Source organism: Solanum pennellii, chromosome 8 (genome assembly GCF_001406875.1).
Source record: "Solanum pennellii chromosome 8, SPENNV200".
In the NCBI taxonomy this organism is placed as follows: Eukaryota; Viridiplantae; Streptophyta; class Magnoliopsida; order Solanales; family Solanaceae; genus Solanum; species Solanum pennellii.
In genome coordinates this window covers 2,455,151-2,477,367 of record NC_028644.1, presented here as the reverse complement: position 1 = coordinate 2,477,367, position 22,217 = coordinate 2,455,151, and the positions used below count along the sequence as shown (strand labels likewise).

Sequence of the window (22,217 nt, the reverse complement as noted above, 5' to 3'; positions counted from 1 at the left end):
TGGCGATTAATATGAAAGTTGATTCTTTTATGTATCGAAATAATTTCTTCTTTAATTACAATTTTTTTATTCTTCAACACATAGTGGCTCAAAGAGTCAGTGCGGCTTGGCGATTTATGAAGTTGGAATGACAAACATGCAGAATTATCATATGAAATTACCTATGCTTTGTGTGGAAATTAAATATTATATGAAATAGGAAAATGAGAATGACAAACATGCAGAATTATTATATACTAGTAAAATTACTTAAAATATATCTAATATTATCACTAAAACACTATATTATCTTACATGCAAGATTACGTAGTAACAAACATTAATAATGTAAAAGAAAAAAGAGAATTATTACATCTTATCATTTATTTTTAACAACATAAACATAAATTAACGATTGTAAAAATACGTACCAAGATCTGTAACTTAAGCAATAGTGTTAGTGAGTCATTCAATAGGAGCAAAGTACTCAAATATTTAATTGTGAAGGAAGAGGAGGAGAAGAAGAAGGAGGAGAAGGAGAAGAAGAAGAAGAAGAAGAAGAAGAAGAGGAGGAGAAGGAGAAGAAGAAGAAGAAGAAGAAGAAGAGGAGGAGGAGATTTAGAATTTTTGTAGTTTTAAAACAAGAGGAAATTCTTCTATTTATAGACAACAAATGGTAATGTAAAAATGTTTATTGTGCCTTATCAGAAAGGTTAGAGCTATTTGGAAAAGTTGCAACCTCTCATAAAAGTTGCAATTTTCCATAAAAGTCGCAACTCTTCATCAAAATCACATTTTTTCATAAAAGTTGCAAAATTTCATTAAAGTCGCAACTTTTCATTAAAATCGTCATTCTTCATAAAAGTCACAACTCTTCATTAAAGTTGTAACTTTTCATAAAAGGAAAAAACTAGTTTTGATAATAAAATAAATTAAAAGGGAATCTTGATTAGTAATGACGCCACGTAGGCGGGTTTAAATGATAAAACTCATCGAACGCATAGATCGATAGTAATTTAAAATGAATAGTAACTTGAGTTGCTTACTAAGAATGAGGCTCAGTAATTCAAGGTTAATTACGATCTGAATCAAGTCTCCCTAACCCCTCAATGATGGAACTAACTAAGATGTGAACTTAACTGCGAATAGTTCAAACATAACAAAAAAATGATGTGAATAATAATTTTAACACGTTATTCTAATTAGTCAAGCAAGAAAATATATATAGAAGTTGAATTATATACTTAATTTTACTAAACAAACCAACAAAAATTCTAATTTTTTAAATCACAACCTTATATATTTGATGCAATAGCTACAATTAACCAGGACACCCTTTGGCCTTTCAAAATCAATTTTCCCTCTTTACCAATTAGTATAGGGTTTACTGTTTTTACAAATTCAATGGAGAATGGGAGAAGGACAAGGGCTGAAGATGTAATATGTGAGCTCAAGGATGATGGCGATTTCGATAATCTTCGCCTCGAATTTGTCAGTATTTGCTTATTCTTCTTTGGTTTTGTTGTTTAGGGTACTGTTAAGAGTATTTTTTTAATCTTCGGTTTCTGTATTGTTTCATCTGTTTTTGCATCAATTTACGCTAAATCCTGAGTTGGGTTCTGTTCTTTTTACTCTATCAAAATTGTATGTGATTGGTATTGGGAATTCGGCATAATTATTGGATTTAAGTAATATACACTAGGAGTGATTTAGAGTAGAAGGTTAACAGGTAGTAGCTTGCTGTTTTTGTAGTAAGGTTATTATTATTATAATTACTCCGATGTATGTGTATCTTATTCCTGGATTTTATTATTACTTGCTGTTCTCTTGGTTTCAGTTATTGTAGTGCTGGTTGTTGATAAAGCTCTTCGATTTTTTTTGAAATGGCTTATATAATGTTGCTTTAGTATGTTTGATATGCTTTACATGAGCTAAGGGTCTTCGAAACAACCTCTCTACCTTCACATGGTAGGGCTAACGCCTGCATACACGTCATCCTCCCAAACTCCATTTGTGAGATTACAATGGGTATGTCGTTGTTTTACTCCGGGTGTGAGGCGAGGCGTGTAGTTTTTCTGGGCTTGGGGGCTTTCTATAGAGAAAAAGAGGTGAGGCAAGGGGTGTAGTTTTTCTAGTCCGCGTGCTTTTATCGTGGAAAAAGGGTGTGTATAGGTAGGCTCGAGCTAGATATTACCAGCAGAATGGGAAGACTGTGATACGTGGCATGTAGTTTTTCTGGTGTGGGTGCAGTATACAGAAAAAAAGGGTGCAAAGATAGGCTTAAGCTAAGATTCCACTTGCAAGCATAGTGGGCCGACTGTGGTATAAGGCATATAGTTTTGCCTCCTATAGAGAAAAAAAGAGGTGCTGGTAGACTGTGATATGACTTATGAGGCATGCATTTCTGGGGCAGGTGCCTCCTGTTTAGGTGAAAAGAGGTGCAGGGGTAGGCCTGAACTAAGATTCGACTTGCGAACATAATAGGCAGACAGTGATACTGACTAATGGAACAGAGAGCAGGGTGATGCAGTAGTTGATGGATACGGATGTACTTCAAAGAATTCTTGCATTGTCAATTCAACCTAATCCTTATTAACTGGCTGCACCAGGTCGCTAACCCTTCTTGCAGGGCACAAATCTACGCTTATACTAGATTGATATTTGTTGTTTGTTTTTAAATAGCTTGATATTCATATTGTCAATGTAAAATATTAAACCTTTACACCATAATTGTGTAGCACACGTTCTACATATGTGGTTTTGCTTGTTTCAGCTAACATTTGGAGACTTAACATTATGAAAAACAAATATCTGCTTCTCCTTAATTTAAAATCATAGAAGTACAAACAAGGGAACTAAGGACTTTACAGGGTGCAAAGAGGACTTGCTGGCAGGATTCTAGTGGCATGTCAAACTTGAACAGGCCTTTACTTGAAAGCTTGACTTCTGTTGCATCTACTATAGAGTTATGTTAAACAGAACTAATTGTACAAAAGGTCAATCATCAAGCGTTCCATAACTGAGGTTCTGATGTCTTCTCTTTTGCCAATAGAATACCTTGATTATTAATCTACTGGGTTGCTAGTTAAGCTAGACCAATAGAAGCTTACCACTGTAGTAGGGTTGGATTTTAGTTCAGTATGAGTTGGTGCAAAGTAATTTGAGATTGATTTTGACTGAAGTACACTTCTTTCAAGTTGAGGGTGAATTTGCTTAGAGTAAGAATCTTTTAGTAGTTCTTTTCCGTCCCTACAAAAAGTTCTGGTAACAGCTGGATATAGTTGTAGTTCTGTCTCGGCTCTGTGTACCCTTGTGCGGTCTGGACTTCACTTTTTTGATATTCAGGTATGTGTAATTCAACTTTGCTCGGCAAATTCACTTTTTTGTTACATGTAATTATCTTTTAAGTGTATTGATAGAATAAATTCTCTTTGATTAAGTAAATTTGCTCGGCATATTCTTTTGATTATCAGTTTGTTCAGCTCTTTGTTGTGTCATTTCCACTAGCAACTAGTTTTAGGTTCTGATTTAGGTATCATGCCAAGTATGTGTGAAACAATTAAATTTTAGTTTTACCATCAATAGAAGAATTTTTCTTTTAGTTGATCGTGATTCTTCATAAATTTTATATGTTCAACTTTTTTTACTAAGATTTCTTAGCAACTAATTGCACGTAGTTCTTTTTCAATAAAAAATACGCGCATGAATAAGAAACAGTTGTTTGTTCTTATTGGTATGATCAATCTTGTCTTCGCATGGAATTTCTTTGTTGTTAGTGGCTAAATAGTTCATATCTAATACTATATTATCTTACACATATTCCTTACTTGTTATTACAATCTTCTTTTAAGGGAAATTCCCAAAAGCTATGTTCATTTTCTTAAAACTTGTAACTAAGCTCCTTTTTATTTAGTTTGAAGAGCTTTAAAAGTTAATTTTCTTTCTTCGGTTGTCGAAAGTCTCTTTAGTAATCTAAGGATATTAATTCTATCGCGTCGGAGTCCAACGAAAAATTCTTGCTTTTACCTTCTCATTTAATTTGTTGCTTTGAAGACAAAAAAAGGATTCTTTATAATAACAACAAAGGGAAAAAAGAAGACATGGAAGGAAGATGACGACAATGTTTATAAGAAAAAGGTGGGAATTGACAAAATTGAAATTTAAAGGGAAAATTACGCGGTTAGGCAAACTTATACTACTTACTTACTCATCATAGCCATAATTTTGCTATAATTACCACCCACGACTAACATTATAGGGCTGACTTCAAGTTTGTATAATTAGCCACGTTTTGTATATGTTCGCAGAATATGCAAATACTTATGTATAATATACAATTATCTAATTGATATACATATATAATTCACCTCTCTCCCACTCTGCTTTCTCTCTCTCTCCTCTCTCCTCCCTCTTGTAATCTCGCTTGCCATATATACAAATGCATATGCATAATATACAACTATCTAACCGATATACATATACAATTCACCTCTCTTCCACTCTCTGCCCTCTATTGCTCGCCTCTCTCCTCCCTCTTCCAATCTCCCTCGCCTCTCTTCTTTCTCTCCCAATCTCGTTCGCCTCTCTCCTCCCTCTCCCATTCTCGCTCGCCTCTCTCATCCTTCTCCCGATCTCGCTTGCCATATATACAAAATATGTATAATATACAATTATCTAATAGATACATATACAATTCATCTCTCTCTTACTCTTTGCCCTCTCCCGCTCACCTCTCTCCTCTTGCTCGCCTCTCTCCTCTCTATACCAGTTTCGCTCTTCTCTCTCCTCCCTATAACATGTAACTACAAATTCTAATTATCAAACTATATTTATGAAGAGTAATTAGGCTATTTTTGAGTTGCTATATTGAGAAGTTCCTCAAATTTAAATATAAAAAGCGAGTATATTCATTCTATTTTTAAATTATTTGATATTTTCCCCAAATAATAATATTAGTCAAATCCATCAAACTTAATCATGTTTGAAATGGATCAATATCATATTGTTTTTGTGATTTAAGACTTGAGACATCTCATATTAAATCTCCTTAATTACCTTTATGAATAATTAATATTATGTCTTCTTTAAATAAGATTTTATTTTGTAAAAGTATATTAACCTGGAGGTTAGTTGGAGTTTTAATTGAATTATCTGAGCATTTTATAATTATGTTGAAGTTGTAAATGAATTATTTATAATCATAGATTTCTAGACTGAATTATTTTATCATGTGTGTTTGAGGAGAGGTAGAGGTAGACCAGAGAAGTATCGGAAATAGAGAAAGGTGATAGATAGGAGATGACGTAGTTTTAGCTTGCTGAGGGCTTGACCTTAGATAGTAGGAGGGTGTGAAGAACACAATTAAGGTCGAAGGTTACTGTAACATTAAAACATTAGTCTCATCATCAACAAAATAAAAGGTTAATCGATCGTCATTTTAGAGAGATTTTATTGGTTTATTTTTTTGCTAAGCTTTCTTTCCAAACCATTGCACATAATTTCTTTCTTTATATAATTAGTCATATGCATTAGACGAGGTTGTTTGTTCTTGTTGGTATGATCAATCTCTCCATGTATAAGTTTCCTTGCTGACAGAGACTGAATAGTTTATAACTTCATATCTAGTACTATTATTGGCTTATATATGTTCCTCACATGTTATCATAATCTTCTCTTTTTGAGAAGGTCCCAAAGCTACATACATATTCTAAAAGCTTATAACTTGACTCTTTTTAAATTAAATTATTTTTTTTGGCAATTAAAACACTTTATTACTCACTGTGCAAGAATTTGGAGAGAATAACTTGTATCTTATTCAATAGGTAAACATGTATAAATACAATAATATTAGAAGCTAATTAAGGAAAGAAATAAAGATATATGCTATCTATCTATATCTTTGTGCAATATCAAGAAAGAGATCTATATACATTCTGTAATGCTCCCCCTCAAGCTAGAGCATGTATATTGATCATGCCCAACTTGTTACAAAGGTAATCTACTCGAGCTCTATGCCTTCGTGAACCAATCAGCTACATGTGCTGCTGTCTTCACATAGCCCGCAAATATCAAGTTTTCCTAAATCTTCTTATGAATAAAACGTCAATCAACCTCAATATGTTTCTTTCTTTCATGATATACCGGACATGCAATATGAAGCGCAACTTCTTATCACACCAAAGTTTTGATGGAGTAGAATGCTTCAGTCCAATTTTAGTTAAAAGATGATGTATCCACATGATACACATGCAGAATGTGCCATTACTCTATATTCAGATTCTGCACTGGACCGACTATGTCACTACATCCCATATCCAATTAGGCTTTGAAGCAACTGGACAAAACCAGAAGGAATTTTCTCTGGGAAGGGAACAATAAAAGCCATAAATTCCATTTAGTTAAGTGGCCACTAGTCTTGTTACCAAAAAAGTTAGGCGGTCTGGGCATTAGAGACTTAGCACTGCACACCAAATGCCTACTTATGAAGTGGTTGTGGAGATGCACTCAAGAGGAGCAGAGCCTTTGAAAATATGTGATAATTGCTAACCATTGAGCAATAAACCACCGGTGTTCTAATATTTCAACAGCGCCATATGGAGTGGGTGTCTAGAGAAGTATACGCAAATTATGGGAGGAGTTCTCTCAACATAAACACTTAATTGCAAGGGATGGACAACATATTAGTTTATGGAGAGACAAATGGATAGGCAACTCCTCTTTAATGGTTGCTTATCCTAACATGTTCCAGATAGCAAGGGAGCCAAACTCTACTATTCAGTGGGAATTCTTGGAACATCATCCTTAGATGGAATATACACAGTGTTGCAATTAATAGTGAAACATAGGATCAACTTAACTGGGGAGAAAAAAGGTGTGGGAAGTTCTCAGTTAAAGCAGCTTTCAAGCTTCTAGGCCCACAAAATGCATATACAGACCACTGGCCTTGGAAGCTTATATGAAAGATCAAATTGCCTCCTAAGATTAGTTGCTTCAGCTGGACTGCACTTCATGGAGCTTGCCTGACCCAAGACAACCTGACTAGAAGGAAGTTTCAGATGGCTACTAGATGTTATATGTGCATGAAGGTAGCAGAAACACACAACCACCTATTCTACAATGTCAAATAGCAGCAGACCTTTGGAGTATGTTTTTAGCTATTTTTGGCCTCAAATGAGTCTTGCCTCAGAATATCAGGGATGTTATGATAAGCTGGAGTTGCTGGAAAGTTGATGGCACCATCAAGAGAATCTGGAAGATGATACCTGCAACATGAATTACAATTACTACATAAAAAAGCTCTCAGGCACAGTTTCCAAAACCCTCATCTTTCCTACTTTCTAAGAGGGAGGTTGAAGCTTCTTTCCGGCATCCTTTCAACCAGGAACCTTCCATTGACCTTAATCTACCACATTTTGTGGTAGGTTTCCACCTCCCATTTCCTTTCATATCAGCTTGGGGTTTTTAAGACTTTGTATACAAGATTGAAGAAGACAAAATTTACTTCAATGCAGGTTTCAAGTCTTTTGATATTACTAGACGGACAATGGGTAGAGACACTTGGTTCGAATGGGTGGAGTGCAGTCGAAAGATGATGACAAGGTCCGATATGAGTCTGAAGATATTGAGATGGATCTGCAACATCCTCAAAGAAGCATCCATAGATGAGAAGACCGTGTCTAGAAGGTGGAAGACGAGGGAAAATCAATCTGAATATTTCTGCATAAGAAAGTCAAATGAGTATGGCAGATATATGAGCATCCTTTCATTTCATGGTTTAGAGAGAACAGTCATTATTATCCATGAGTTAGCTGTGACATTCATGCCCATTTCTTGGAGTTTATTGTAGATCTGGCCATCCGCCATTCCATCAATATTCCATTCTGTTATTCCCGTTCCATCTGCAACTCCTTGAGGATGCATATGGTTTTCTTCGAATTTAATATCGGGAAAAGAAGGTCTGGGATAAAAGTTTTTGGAATAGGGGAGCCTATCCTTTAGAGCGCTAATTTTTTTGCCCTGAGTAATCTTGAGCTTTGAAAGCTGGTCATTAATCCTTTCTAGGATTTCAGGAGAGTTATTAAACTCGCTTGAAGGTTTTGGAAAATCTTCAGGGGAAAATTTATGGATTTTGAAAATAGGATTAGTTTCTAGATTGAAACCATTTTTTGAAGAATTGGGTTTATTATCAATTTGACTGGTGCCACTGTAATTATAACTGGAGTCTTCTATCTGTTTAGAAACAGCATGAAGAACTTGGTTAGTATAATTATTCTGTTCGAATACCTTGTTGATATCTGCAACAGTCACGATGCTAGAGTCCTTTTCTTCTGAAGGCTTCTTGAAAGAGCTGCTTTCAATGCATCTTTCCTGTAAGGAATATTAAGTCCTTCAAGAGGGGTGTTATACTTTCAACAACCTTATCTTTGGTATGCCACTTATTTATCAAAACCTGAAGTGATGAATTAGTTTCATCAATTTGGCTTGAACATTCAAACCATTTGAAGAATTCAATTTCTATTTTGAATCTTTTCATATCTTTGAACCATTTATCTTTGAATGAGACTCTCTGCTTTTCAGTAAAGAAGCACACAAATGTTAAAGTTGGAAATGGGCTCAAGACTTCTTTTTGGAAGGACAATTGGTTGAGATCAGATAACTTAAACATTTATTCCCTAACTTAGCTGTGATGGCAGTACAACCGGAGGTGAATGTGGCCGACACATGGACACAACAAGGTCGGAACATTCATCTCAGGAGGAACTTCAATGACTGGGAAATTGATTCAGTCATTGAGTTCTTCAGAATGTTGGAGGAATTTAAAGGTACTAGTGAAGAAAAAGACAGACTTTGGTGGAAATTAGATAGCAAAGGTAGTTTCAAGGTGAACTCTGCATACAAGTTTTTGAACCAAGGAAATCTACAAAGACAACATTGGCCGTGGAAACATATATGGAAGATCAAAATCCCCTTCAAAGTTGTCTGTTTTACTTGGTTATTGACAAGAGAGGCTGCTTTGACACAAGAGAACCTCAGGAAGAGGAAATTTTCCTTGTGTTCCAGATGTTACCTTTGTGGTGAACAGGTTGAGACGGTTAGCCATCTGTTTCTACAGTGCAGGACAACTACTCAGTTATGGAGAATCTTTGTTAGCCTTAGGGGTATTAGTTGGGTCATGCCTAAAAAAATAACTCATTGCTATATAGTTGGGAGGAAGCAGGAGTAGGAGCTGCTGACAAAGACAGATGGAGGATTGTCCCGACTTGTATCTGGTGGACAATATGGAAGGAAAGGAATTCAAGATGTTTTGAGAGCAAAAATTGTGATCTACAGATGATCAAACTAAATTACGTTAAACTTTTTTGTTTTGGTGTAAACAAATATACTTAGAGGACACTGACTCAATTATAGACATCCTAGGATCTTGTTAGAAGTACAGTCAGTTAGATGTCTTTTTGATTTTGCTGTAAATATGGTTTCAGTGCAACCCATGTAATGACTTGTCAATAAACGCAACTGTTACCTTCTCAAAAAAAAACAAGAGAATAGTCAACTTCAAAAAAAGGCTCAACTCAAGTAGAGAAAATCAGGGAAAACCAAATAACCCAAAACAGAGTTCAGATGGTTCGAATACCTAGCAGTTCACAGGGTAACAAGAAACTAAAATATGAATAGCCAAAGGCTCCGGATAGAAAATCAATCAAGCAACAGAGAGGAAATTTGAACCAACAGCAGCAAAAATCAGACAGTAGTTTGGCTAAAAATAGACCAAACAGCAGCAGGGAAAGAAACTCAAACTGAAGTATCACCAAAAGGAAGATTGCAGAACCCGGATCTTGATGTTGAATCTTCAAAATGTAGTCCAATGATAAGAAAACCACCATAAATCAACTGGGAATGTTCAGGCAACATCAAATTAGTAAGACAGACCACTAGTGGTGAAGTCACATGAACTAGAAATATAGGAGTGGCTAGTTCCGGCAACCACCAGTACTGAGGAGGTTCGAGAGCCACCACTTCAAGTCTCACAATTTCGATTATGCTCTAATACCATGCGCAAGGAATTGGAGAGAATAACTTGTATCTTATTCAATAGGTAAAACGTGTGTAAATACAATGATATTAGAAGCTAACCAAGGAAAAAAAATAAAGAGGAAATCCTAAAGATATGCTATCTATTTATATCTTTGTAGAATATTTATGTCCATAATGCTTTGGTATAGGGGCATTTAAAAATAAATGATCTGTACTTTCAGGTTCATCATTACATAGGACACATGTTGCTGCCACTTGAATACGCCATTTCAATAGTAGGTCTTTAATTTGTAGCCGTAGTATAAATATATTTGCTTCAGCACAACTATGACATACCAAGTTCTTCCATTCCACATTAGGATCCTCACCTCTTAGCTGGTGTATACGCCTTTGAGATCAGAAATTTTCCTTCATGGATCAGCTTTTCAGTGACTCCCCAAGTCTGCCAGAATTTCCTCGTATGCAATATCTTTTGCACCATCCATGATGCTTGTGTTGGAAGTTTCATAGTCCCAATAAGGAATTAGTTTCACTATGAATTTTCTTTCTTCAATTGTCAAAAGTCTCTTAAGCAATTTAAGAATATTAGTTTCGTAGCATAGCTGTCCAACTTAAGGCAATGTTCTTGCCTCTAGCTTCTCATTTAACTTGTTGCTTTGAAGACAAAAGATAAGAATGATTTGTAGTGATAACAATAACAAATAATGAAACAAAGAAGAAGAAATGGAAGGTAGACGGTAATGATGATTATAAGAGAAGGAAGGGAATAAACAAAATTGAAATCTGAATATGAAAAAAGCGAGTTTGTAAATTTTATTTTTTAAGTATTTAACAATACCCCAAAATAACAATATTAATCAGGCTCAACTTCACTTAATCCTGATTAAAACCGATCAAGGTCAGTTTTCTTTTGTTATTAATACTTGAGAGAGCCCTTTAACTTTATGAAAAATTAGTAGTATAATGTCTTTTTATAACTTAAGATTTTAATTTTTGTAGATTAAATAAATATTGTGCAAATACAATTCTGACACTATCTCTTTTATTTCAATTTTTTTTATGACACGGGAAAACTTGCAGCCGCTATCCTTTGGGTGCGCACAGGGTAAAACCCCGCTCCTATGCAATAACTCGCAAACCACTCCGTCAACAAAAAAAATAGTTTATTTATAGCCAAAACAACTACGGAATTACACTCTTCAACATTCATTCTGAACGAGTAAGAAATTGAATAACCAAAAAGAGTATCTATTTTTCCATGTAAACTTTGGTTTCAGTGATAATTGAAGTAACTCTATGCCGCAAAACTGAAAAATGGAAAGGAGAAGTTACCTTAAAATTTACGGAGATAACTTTAGTTGGAACGAGAGGGAGAGAGAACACGGTAGAAAAGTAGTTTTTCAAATGGAGATAAAGTTGTGCCCTAATTTTTCTGTCTCTAAGACTCAATTTGGCCTTAACAATTATACTTTATATTTGTTTTTTTTTTAATTTAGAGGGAAATAAGGAAATATAATATGGTTAAAATAATCGTTCCAACAAAAATAAAAAAAATAGTACCATTGATGGTATTGTCTTTTTTTAGTTTTTGTTCTGTTACATCTATTGTTTTGTTATTAGTTGTTGTTTCTTGAACTTCTGTTACTTCTCTTTGGGATTGCTTTGGACTGTTTTTCCTTTAGTCGAGGGTATATTTGTAAGAACCTCTCTATCTATGAGGTAGGGGTAAGGTTTGTGTACCTTCTACCCTCTCCAAACCCCACTTTGTGGGACCACTGGTTATATTGTTGTTGTTTGAGAGTTTTTTTTCCATTTTCTCATAGAGAGATGAATAAACTTTAGTTGTTTATTTTAGTTGAAGTCTCTCGAAATAGTGAGCATTATCTTAAAATGTCGAAGATGTACTCTGAAATATCACTCTGACACATTGTTGGATGTTTAAGTGTTTAACAGTTGTAATTAATCATGATTAAAATGGATCAATATCACCTTGCTTTATTATTTAAGACTTCGGAGATCCAATATTAAATCTCCTTACCTTAATGTATAATTAGTTTTACGTCTTTTTGAATAAAGATTTTAATTTTGAAAAGTAGATTAGGTAAATCTTGTCCAAATAATGTTTGATCACTATCTTTATTGTTTCAACCAATTTTATTTATTCACCAAAATATATAGGAATATTGTTTTTTATTATTGGTATTCTATTTTAACCATATTATATTTTCTTATTTCCCTCAAAATAAATCAAATATAAAGAATAATTGTTAGGGCTAAATTGGGTCTTAGAGACAGAAAAATTAGGGCACAATTTTATCTCCGTCTGGAGAACTACTCTGCTATTCCGCTCGCTCTTGTTCCAACCGGTACTTTTTTTGTGATTTTAAGGTAAATTCTGTCCATTTTCAGTTTTGCGGAATAAAATTACTTCTAAAAACGATGAATCTAATGTTTACATGGAAAAATATATTAACCTTTCGGTCATTCAGTTTCTTACTTGTTCGGGAGGAATGTTGAGCGTAATTTTGGAGTTGTTTTGGCTGTAAAGGTTCTTTTTGTTGGTTGAGTGGTTTTATCATGTGGGATTTCTTTCTTTTTTTGACTGTTGGTCGATTTTTTTTTTGAATTCTGTGAACACTTGTAGAAGTTGTAAATGAATCATTTGTAAGCAAATAATTTGCAGATTGAATTTTTTTATCATGTGCGTTTCTTTTTTTTATCTTTTTTTTTCCTGAAAGAATGATGAATGAATCATTTTTGGTCATTCAGTATCTTACTTGTTAGGAATGAATGTTGAAAAGTGTAATTCAGAAGTTGTTTTGGTTGTAAAGAAAAAGTTATTTTTGTTGACTAAGTGGTTTTATCATGTGGGATTTTCTTTTTTTTTCTTTAAAGCAATATTTTGGACGGCGAAAGGCGACAAGGGCTTGCCTCGCCACGAGGCGAGCGGCAATCGCGGTGCCAATTAATACCAAAAATTAAAAATATTTAATTGCGTATATAAATTTCCAAAATCTCAATAGCAATAACATATATATAATTTCAAAAAAATAGCAATAACATATATTATCAAATATTTCAATTCAAAAACATAAGCCTAATGAGGTAAGAGCTTTAGGTTAATGAGTATAAATAAGTCAAATATATTTATTTATTTTTTAAATGTTGGCAGTGGCCAGTGTCTTCAGTTCTTCAGAAATTAGACTTCACAATAAAAATTGAGGGACTGAGAGAGTACTAAAAATAGGGAAAAAGAAGAGAAGAGAGAAGTCACGACTCACGTAAGAGAAGAGAGAACTCGTCGTTGCAGCAATCACAACCCTCGACCTCAAGTTTCCAGTCGAACTCATAGCAGCAGTCGTCGCGAACTCTAATTCCAGTCGAGGTATTGATTTCAAGTTTCCAGTCACCACTTGCCCTGGCTTGCCTTTTTGACCTTGTTACGTTTTGCCGGAATTGGCGCAGCGTCGTCGGCTTGCCACGCCTCATCGCCTTTGGCGAGAGGTGTTCGCCTTTAAGAACGCTGCTTTAAAGAAAGATGAATAAACTGTTGTAAAAGTTGGTTGGATTTTATTGAATTCTGTGAGCATTTTATTATAATGTGGTAGTTATAAATGAATCATATTTAAGGAAAGAATTTGCAGATTGGATTGTTTTATCATGTGGGTTTTTGGGGGGTGAATGACCCGAAGGTCAGTTGGAGTTCTTATTGAATTCTGTGAGCATTTTATTATTATGTTGAAATTGTAAATGAATTATTTATAAAATAGAATTTGTAGACTGAATTGTTTAATCATGTGGGTTTAGGAGAGGTAAAGGTAGACTGGATAAGTATTAAAGAGAGAGAGGTGATTAGGTAGGAGATGACATAGTTTTAGCTTGCTGAGGACATGACCTTAGACACGAGTGTGGAGGACACAGTTAGGGTAGAAGGTTAGTAGGTACTAGGTAGAAGTGTGTGTTGTCCGTTCGTATTAGTAGTTGTAGTATTGTTCTTGTAGTTTCATGTCCTTCGATTTCTGGTACTATCTTTTGTTCCTTATACTTCTATTATGTCTGTTCTGTTACCATCATTAATTTTTGTTATTATTTGTTGTACTTGCACTTCCATTACTTCTTTTTGGGAGTGCTTTGGACTGTTTTCCTTGAGCTGACGGTTTATTTGAAACAACCTCTCTACCTATGAAGTAGGGGTAACGGTTTGTGTACCCTCTACTCTCCCCAAACCCCACTTTGTGGGACTACACTGGTTATATTGTTGTTGTTTGAGGGTTTTTCCCTTTTATTTTCATAGAGAAAGATGAATAGCCTTTATCTGTCCATTTTAGGTGAAGTCTCTCGAAATAGTGAGCGTTATGTTAAAACGTTGAAGAATGTACTCTAAGTATCACTCTGACACACTGTTGGATGTTTAAGAGTTTAGTAGTTGCAATTAGCAAATAGAAAAATTGAAAGGAGCGGATATATGAGAAATGAAAAGGGAAACTGAAGAAGAAGGGAAAATATCAAATTAAGAATCGAAAAGGAGAAAAGTTATTCATGAAAGAGACTTTACCCTTACACTTCTGCAATGAATCAAGTGGTGCGTAAAACTCAAACTGCTAAACCAAATGATGAGGGTGTAAGTGAAAGAAAATGGATAAAAGTAGACTAAAGTTTAAATCTGAGATTTTAATTTAAAAGCTGAATGAATCTGAAGTCAGTCTGTAAGTCAGGAACAACTCCGGTGCCAGACGTAGTAAGAATTTGGTCATTGCCTTGCACAAGTGAAGGGTTTAAATTTTGGATGGGGGTAGACTCTTTTATATCTTTAGAAAATTCAATATTTGCTATGAGAGAATGCATGATTAGGAGGATAACTGTAGAATGCTGGTCCTCAAATTGTGTTAAATGACCTTTGTCTTGTAAGTTGGTTTCTACCTTTCTTATAGATGCAATAGGATTCATCGTGGAATGACTACTTGATATGGACAGTGAAAACCTAAAACAAAGTACTAAAAACTTTTTTCTGCACTTTTCTTTTTGAGTTAGTTGGCACGGATGAGTTCTGTAGATTTTTCAGTTTCCTGCTCTTTGGCATGCCATGTTCCCAGTTGTCACAATAGCATCCATATGATATTCAAACTCTATTTCTTTGAAGGTTGATGATGTGTATTAGTTTTCGATTTGATTTGTGATTAATTGTTTATTGGTAAGGTCTGTGTGGGATTACACGGAGTATATTGTTGTGATATTTATAAATGATTTCATCTGAAATTTTCTTCTAGTGTTCCATATTTCTAGCTGTCCAAGGAGTTATGTGCTTCCCTATATACTAAATGATGATCTTCATACAGTTTGACAGAGAGCCAAGCGTGCTTATTGCAGTCTCTTTATTGTTGTAATCGTGTTTAGAACACGTAATGTTCTATGCTCCTCTACCTAACATATACAGCCTTATTGGTTGACCTAATATGATTATTTACTGTAGTGAGGTTTTAATTTCAGAAGTTATCCTCATTTTACCTTCTGATATATATTATTTTATCTTCTTTGAGGTTTTATACTCTTAAACCTAATTTCTGTCATTCTGTTAAATTTTTTTTTTCAGCAGGAGGTTGTAAGCAGATATGCCATCAGATACTGCAAGAAAAAATGCAGCTATAGCTAATTCCATAGTGACCGACTACAAAAATGAAAGAAGAAATTTTGACGGACCAGGTAACTCTGATGCGAAATCTATTCAGAATTTAGCTATCTGTGTGGATTTTGTTTTGTTTGTATTTTCTTTTTTTTTTAGTAGTTTCTACTGAGATTTGTTACAAGGTTTCTTTGAATGTGTCTGCATGACAAAGACAAGGATGTGGTCATTTACACTGCCCACAATTTAATATTGGTGCAAAAGTTGTATGCTGCAAGTATCTTTTGGCTGGCTTTTCTATTCAACTGATGAGCAATGAGTATTCTTAAACGTGTTAGGGATGGCAAAACAATTCCAGTCTTTTCTACTTTGACGGGAGCTTCACTTGAGAATTAGAAAGAGCTTGCTGAATTTGATAGAAAGGAGGTCCACTAGTTAGTAATTAGTGATGCCATGAAGAGTTCTAGTTACTTGCATGGTTTCTTGAGGCTGTAAGGTGGCTTGATATTATTAGGTCTTTCCACTAAACCACGAAAAAGTGATACTAAGAGCCTGTTTGATTGGGCTTATAGCTTTTGACTTATAAGCCAAAATCCGTAAGTTAGGAGTTCTAACTTATGCTTTTGGCTTTTTTTTTTTTCCTATTTAGCTTAAGAAACTTAAAAACACTTTTTTATTTTACCCAAACACTACAAAAATGCTTAATAACACTTGAAATAAGCCAATCCAAACAGGCTCTAAATCTTTTCATAATTCAATTATGCGTGTTGTTCATTTGTATGAACAGTCATGGCTGTCTTTGAGATTGTGTAGAAGTTTCACACCCTCCATGAATTTGTATGCACAAAAGCAGAGATGGTTTAGATGCACAACTTTTATTCCCTCCAATGAATGTGACACTTCAAGTATCTTTTGGTTGGAAATGCTATGAAGTTCATGGAGCAATAATATCATTTCAACACAATTTGTTGGAGAAACAAAGGGCAAAATCGAACTATAAATGTTACTTATTGATGAGAATAAACAGTATGGTTTTTTCCTTTTCTTTTTGTGTTAAAACTCTGTTGTCAGCATCCTTTTCTAACATTCCATCAAGATTTTTGCCCTTGTCTCTAATTAGCCTAATAGTTCTTTTTTCCACATAATGTCCCTCTTGAGATGCCTTAACTTCTTCATAAGGACATAATCTGGACTTCCAGTTACTTGATAATTTTGCCCCCGTTAATAAAATTACCTTATTTTATAAATAAATTAGTGACGATACAAGGAGCTCAGTTACTTGCATAGCTTATTGAGTATGTACAATCTGTCCTGGCCCCTGTCAGCTACAATCTGGCTTGGCATTAATTTGTTTACAATGTTGTAAAAAAGACATGCGATTGTTGAGAAAGTTGAACCTACAAATTTATGGAGTACTTTACTTATTAAGAATTGGAATCCAATTTCACGCCTTCATAATGAACCTGTGGTGTACATAAAGTTTAGAATCTAATGATAAAATTTTCAACCTGTCGTCTTATTGGATTTTAATATTGCAAATCCTCATAGATACCGTGTAGCATCCTTGATGATCAGTGTTCAGGAGCTAACTCCGTTTTTTTGAAATAGGTAACTTTGTATTATATCACAAAACAGTACATGGGTTGTACTGAAATCATTATATACAATTGTCTCCTTTTCCACTTGCTTCAGTCTTTATTGAGCCTAAAACAACAATTGCCAATACAATGTCATTAGAGTATACCTGATTACACCAAAAACATAACAATAAAATGCTGTCTAACTTGACTTTCTGGACATAACAATAAATTGTAGTTTAACTTGACTTTCGTGATTATTACGTAGAAAATTCGCAGAAATAGGCTGTGTGCTCATTCATTTTCTTCTGAAAAATGTTTTGAGTTGTTGGAACTTGATGATTGAGTTTCTATGAACAAACAGTTCGAGTTAATTCCTATGCTTGCTATATTGTTTTGGTTGTGAATAATGCTTATTTTTCTTTACTGTGAGTTATTTAGTATTTTCTGGGCTGTTATATATGTGAATCATCATAGATATCGTGTAGCATCCTTGACGATCAGTGTTCAGGAGCTAACTCCATTTTGTATAATTTCTTGTTAAATTCAACATCTCTCGACTGTAGCCTTTATGAAGTTTCACGCTACCTGATCACAGGAATAAAAATTAAATAGAAGATATCTTGTAGCTTCGTTGTCCTTGACATGAATGTAGTGGTTAAATGATAAGTATATGAATTACTATATACTGGTACATCAAAATGATTCAAATTTGAATATGGACTCTTCTCTCAGATAGTTCATGCCTCAGAGTAAATGAGGATACCAATCGTTCTATAGCAGAGGAGCTCACACTTTCATCTCCGCCGATTGGAATTTCAACTGCAATTAAAAAGGGTAAACTCTATAGCATAAGATATTTTGTAATCAAGAGTTTGAACTATGAAAATATCCAATTATCAGTAAACAGAGGGATTTGGGCTACTCAACCCATGAATGAGGCCATTTTGGATGAAGCATTTCATGTAAGTCGATTTTCCTTTTATATCCCCATGATTATTATAATATAATGACCATCTGTAATATAAATATGCATATTATCTTAAATACAACAAATGATTGTGTTTATTTTGGGAGCAGAATTCCAGCAAGGTTATACTAATATTCAGTGTAAACACTAGTGGGTATTTCCAAGGGTATGCCCAAATGATTTCTTCTGTCGGTTTGAGAAGAGACCAAGTTTGGAGTCAAGGAAATGGTGGTCGTAATTCTTGGGGTCGAAGCTTTGAAGTGAATTGGCTGCGATTGTATGATCTGCCTTTTCAAAGAACTCTTCACCTTAAGAATCCATGGAATCAAAACAAACCAGTCAAAATTAGTAGAGATTGTCAGGCATGGGTTATATTCTTGTCTTAGTACTATTCACTTAATTTTTCAATGTACTCTTGTTAGTAAAGAGGCTTTTATGACCCTGGTACATGTATTGCTAACAGGAGTTACCTCCAGATATTGGTGAAGCTTTATGTGAGCTCCTTGATGGACAGGATGCTTTGGATGTTAATTTGAAAATGTATAGTTCTTTCCTCGAAAACTTAAATAGTGCCCGTTCCATTATTTGGAAACATACAGCCTTTTTTCAAAATTGAATTAGTGCTAGAGTTGTGGAAAAATTGGTCCAAATGATTTTTCTCTTTATAATTGTTATTGGCTCATCCAGGGATGTCTTTGCAAGGAATGAGCTCTCTTCTAAAAGGCCATATGTAGAGCCTTCACTGCATCTTGGAGATCAAGACTATAATGCATCTCTGATACCTAATGGGACCATGTTTTCTCCCTCTTTACTCTACCAACATCAAATTGATGCTAGTAGACTTCACGTAGCACCTCTGAGAATTAATGGTGTATTTTCTGCTGAGGAGTCAGCCATTGCATCAGGGGAATCAAAGTCGAGACAGTCGAGGCATTCACAGAGGAATAGAAGCTTTGCTAATCTCCATGTAGACACTGACATGGGTCCTCAAATTAACATGTGGGGCTTGCCGGCAGAAAGAAGCCCACTTGCTAGTAATTTGACTGAAGATGACATTCTTGAAATGGTTTGTGTTTCCTATCTTACCATTATTTATTAGAAGTTCCCGTCTTACCCTTAATTTTTAATTATTGTTGCACAAAGGTCAAATGGATTGTTCCTGTATTTGTCCAGAAGATGAAATACTCTTTTGTACTCCCTCAAAGTTTGCTGATGATTTCAGTTTTCAGCCAAGAAAGCTTATTTCTCTTTTCTGACTATTTTGATATCTAGCGTCCTCCTTTTCTTTGAATGCATATGAATCTGTACTTTGAGTGCATTTATACAAAAATGGTTATCTACTGTTGAAGGCATATGCCAGAAATTGCCCAATTCAGTAATTTTTAACTTGCAAGCCCTTCACCAGATTTCTTGATACTGGACCATGTATCATCTGATTCTTTCTGTAGTTAGACTTTCAAATCTTCTGTTTGTATGATAAGACTCACAGGTGTGGACTTACAATTCCTTAAACAAATGCACATCTATTGAACCTTGATACCATTAATTGTATTACTTTATTATCATTAAGTATCAAGGTGTTTGTTTAAATCAAACTTCGTAGCAAAATGTTTTATAAGATTTTAGTTTAATTTCCAACTTTACATGAATCCTTGTTGTCTTAGAAGTCAATGTAAGTCCTTTTTCATTGAGTAATATTTCCTGCAGGTATAGAAATAAATGGTTTATAAGATTTTAGTTTATTTTCAATTGTAGAGTGGAAAGTTATCAGGTTATTCACATCCAAGGGTGTGTGACCTGGTGGTCAATGAAGTGGGCTGAGAACTATGATGTCTCAAGTTGAAAACCCAACAGAGGTAAAAACTAGGTGATTTCTACCTCAACAGAGTTACCTGGTACCCGTACCTATGCTGCTGGTGGAGTCCGCAGGTATCTAGTGGGATTAGTCAAGGTGCACACAAGCTGGCCGGACACCACCAGTTATATGAAGTTATTAGGTTATTCCTATTTTATGGGTGAAGTTTTTCTTGTTCTTTGGTGCTTTATGCACCTTGACAAAGGGGCTAGTCCAAGGAAATGCTAGGTGGGATTCGTAGACATTCTTCTTCTTTACATTTGCCCCCTACCTCCCATTAAGTAACACACACACACCAGCAACTTCTCTCTTTCCACCTCTCTTGCATGGCTGCTATTTAAGGCCTCTGACTCATATTGTCTCTTAGACTGCTGCATTATTGATATTTTCAAGACACTACAGTTCTTATGTTCTTACTACATCATATTTTATTCACCTGGCTCCTAGCTATGAACTTAGCAGGTTACATATTCTCTGTCCTTGCCGAATTTAGTTTGAAGAATGTTTTTTTAACAAGTGTAATACTTCTTGAACCACATGTTGTAGCTGTTAGACCTACCAATAAATCATGTTGCCATGATTAAGATATTACTGTAAACTTGCTGTTCATACTCCTTTCTCTTGTTGTAGACATATGAAGAGTATCTTGAAGCTTGTAGGAGAGGCAGCAAAAGATCGCCCCACCCTGTTAGTACTCTTTGACATTTTTTATGTTATATATTCCTGTATTATCGAATAAACTCATGAACCATGCTCTGTTGGGTTGGATTTTGAACTGTAAAATGTTCACCTTTATCCTTTTAGTTAATCTATGTTCTGGAAAATCTATTCTAATTTTCTTTCTTTTCGGAGAAAAGCTTGTAGCATTTAGCATTTCCTCGTAGTGCTATAAGCAAGAGATGGTTAGCTCAATTGAGGAATTTGTGTCTTAAGTATCAAGTTTGAACCTTGCACCTAGTGAACTAAGTCTAGTATTTAAGTGGAGAAGGACAGAGGGGCGGGTCCATTATCTCCGGGTTTTGAAACTCACGGACGCCCAAACTGTTGGCTCCAGATGAACTTCTTGTTCATAAAAAACTTGGGGCGACTCCCATCCCTCTTTTTTCTCCATGCTATGTAGTTTTTTCTCCATGCTATCTAGTGGTTGATGATCTAAATGTGGTTGGTTCTTTGGGTGAAGTATTGTGATAAATTCATGTGCTATAGTTAGGGTCCTCGAAATTTCAGTTTCTGTTCTACTCTTTAGCATGAGATTTGAGTCTTCGGTATCTACCATTTCACCACCCAGGCATCTTTAACGTGAATCACATTCCATGATTATGATATCTATCTAGTTTTGTTGATGACATTTCCTTTTCTTTTCTCTAGCATGATTAAGTGGTTCATTAATGTATTTAAACTCGGTTTTTGAAAGTGGTCTTGTTCGATATATGTATCTGTTGAGTGTTTCTTAGTGTGGATATCCATGACTTGCACACAGATTTTTAAAGAATCTTTCGTTAGAAAGGATTCTGAATAAAACGTCAGGTTTCCATTATGCAATAAGTTACCTCTCTTTATCTAGGTTTCAGGACCATCACGGAGTACACAGAGGTCATTAGCCAGTCAAGAAAACTGTGAAGATTCGTAAGTTTTTTTACTTCTCATTTCCAACACACTTGGGATGCAACGAACCAGCTGAGTGACCTATATCTATTATCTTTGCAGGCAATCAGGTCGCAGTTCGAAGAAAAGGAGAGGTCACTAAATCTCCCCATTGGTTGAATTGGTTTTCTTGGCGAGCAGGCTGATATGGTTGATAATTGTATTGTTGCAGTTGTCGCGAAGTGGTGGCTCTTGCGAAATTGTTTCTTTATTTTTGTAAAACTTAAAACTTAGGAGCATATATTGCTATAATGTTGGAGTATATCTGTACTGTATTATATGACCCTCTTGTCACCCTTCTCTCCTTCCTGTTTTCGAATGGAAACTTTTATACTGTTAATGGGAACTTGTACTGGAAATTAGCAAGTCTCTCTATACTCATATATTCATTCTTTATACAGTCAAGTACTGTATAGAAATGGATAATATCTTCTTAATTTTTGGGATGGAGAGGAATTTTTCTTCTTCCTTGTTTTCCTTGTGATGCTACTAGTTATTCTTCAATATCATTTTAATGGTCTATCAAATATGTATATTCGT

At 34.9% G+C, this 22,217-nt stretch overlaps 1 protein-coding gene across 7 annotated transcripts; it reads left to right on the top strand.

Moving 5' to 3' along the window:
• The first annotated feature begins 1,249 nt into the window (after window positions 1–1,249).
• Window positions 1,250–22,144, top strand: LOC107028309 (YTH domain-containing protein ECT3-like). Of its 7 annotated transcripts, none has more exons than XM_015229339.2 (10): window positions 1,253–1,470; window positions 15,602–15,711; window positions 17,944–18,045; window positions 18,112–18,173; window positions 18,289–18,540; window positions 18,642–18,718; window positions 18,866–19,244; window positions 20,664–20,720; window positions 21,598–21,659; window positions 21,741–22,144. In XM_015229339.2, the coding sequence occupies exons 2-10, from the start codon at window positions 15,621–15,623 to the stop codon at window positions 21,778–21,780; spliced, it is 1,122 nt and encodes a 373-aa protein (XP_015084825.1). In that variant the 5' UTR covers window positions 1,253–1,470; window positions 15,602–15,620; the 3' UTR covers window positions 21,781–22,144. The 7 variants fall into 7 exon arrangements, 6 of the variants coding, with proteins under 6 accessions (XP_027774872.1, XP_015084825.1, XP_027774871.1 ...); XM_027919070.1 differs by adding an exon at window positions 13,184–13,396 and having other exon boundaries at window positions 15,605–15,711; window positions 17,944–18,173; XM_015229338.2 differs by adding an exon at window positions 13,184–13,396 and having other exon boundaries at window positions 17,944–18,173.
• The last annotated feature ends 73 nt before the right edge of the window (window positions 22,145–22,217 follow it).

What these genes read in the sequence shown, in the direction of transcription:
- LOC107028309 (XM_027919070.1), top strand. Translation starts at nt 15,621, where the DNA reads ATGCCATCAGATACTGCAAGAAAAAATGCAGCTATAGCTAATTCCATA. An exon ending in TTGGATGTTAATTTGAAAAT is followed by an intron (nt 18,719 to 18,865) that starts GTATAGTTCTTT and finishes TGGCTCATCCAG; the next exon opens with GGATGTCTTTGCAAGGAATG. An exon ending in AAGATGACATTCTTGAAATG is followed by an intron (nt 19,245 to 20,663) that starts GTTTGTGTTTCC and finishes CTCTTGTTGTAG; the next exon opens with ACATATGAAGAGTATCTTGA.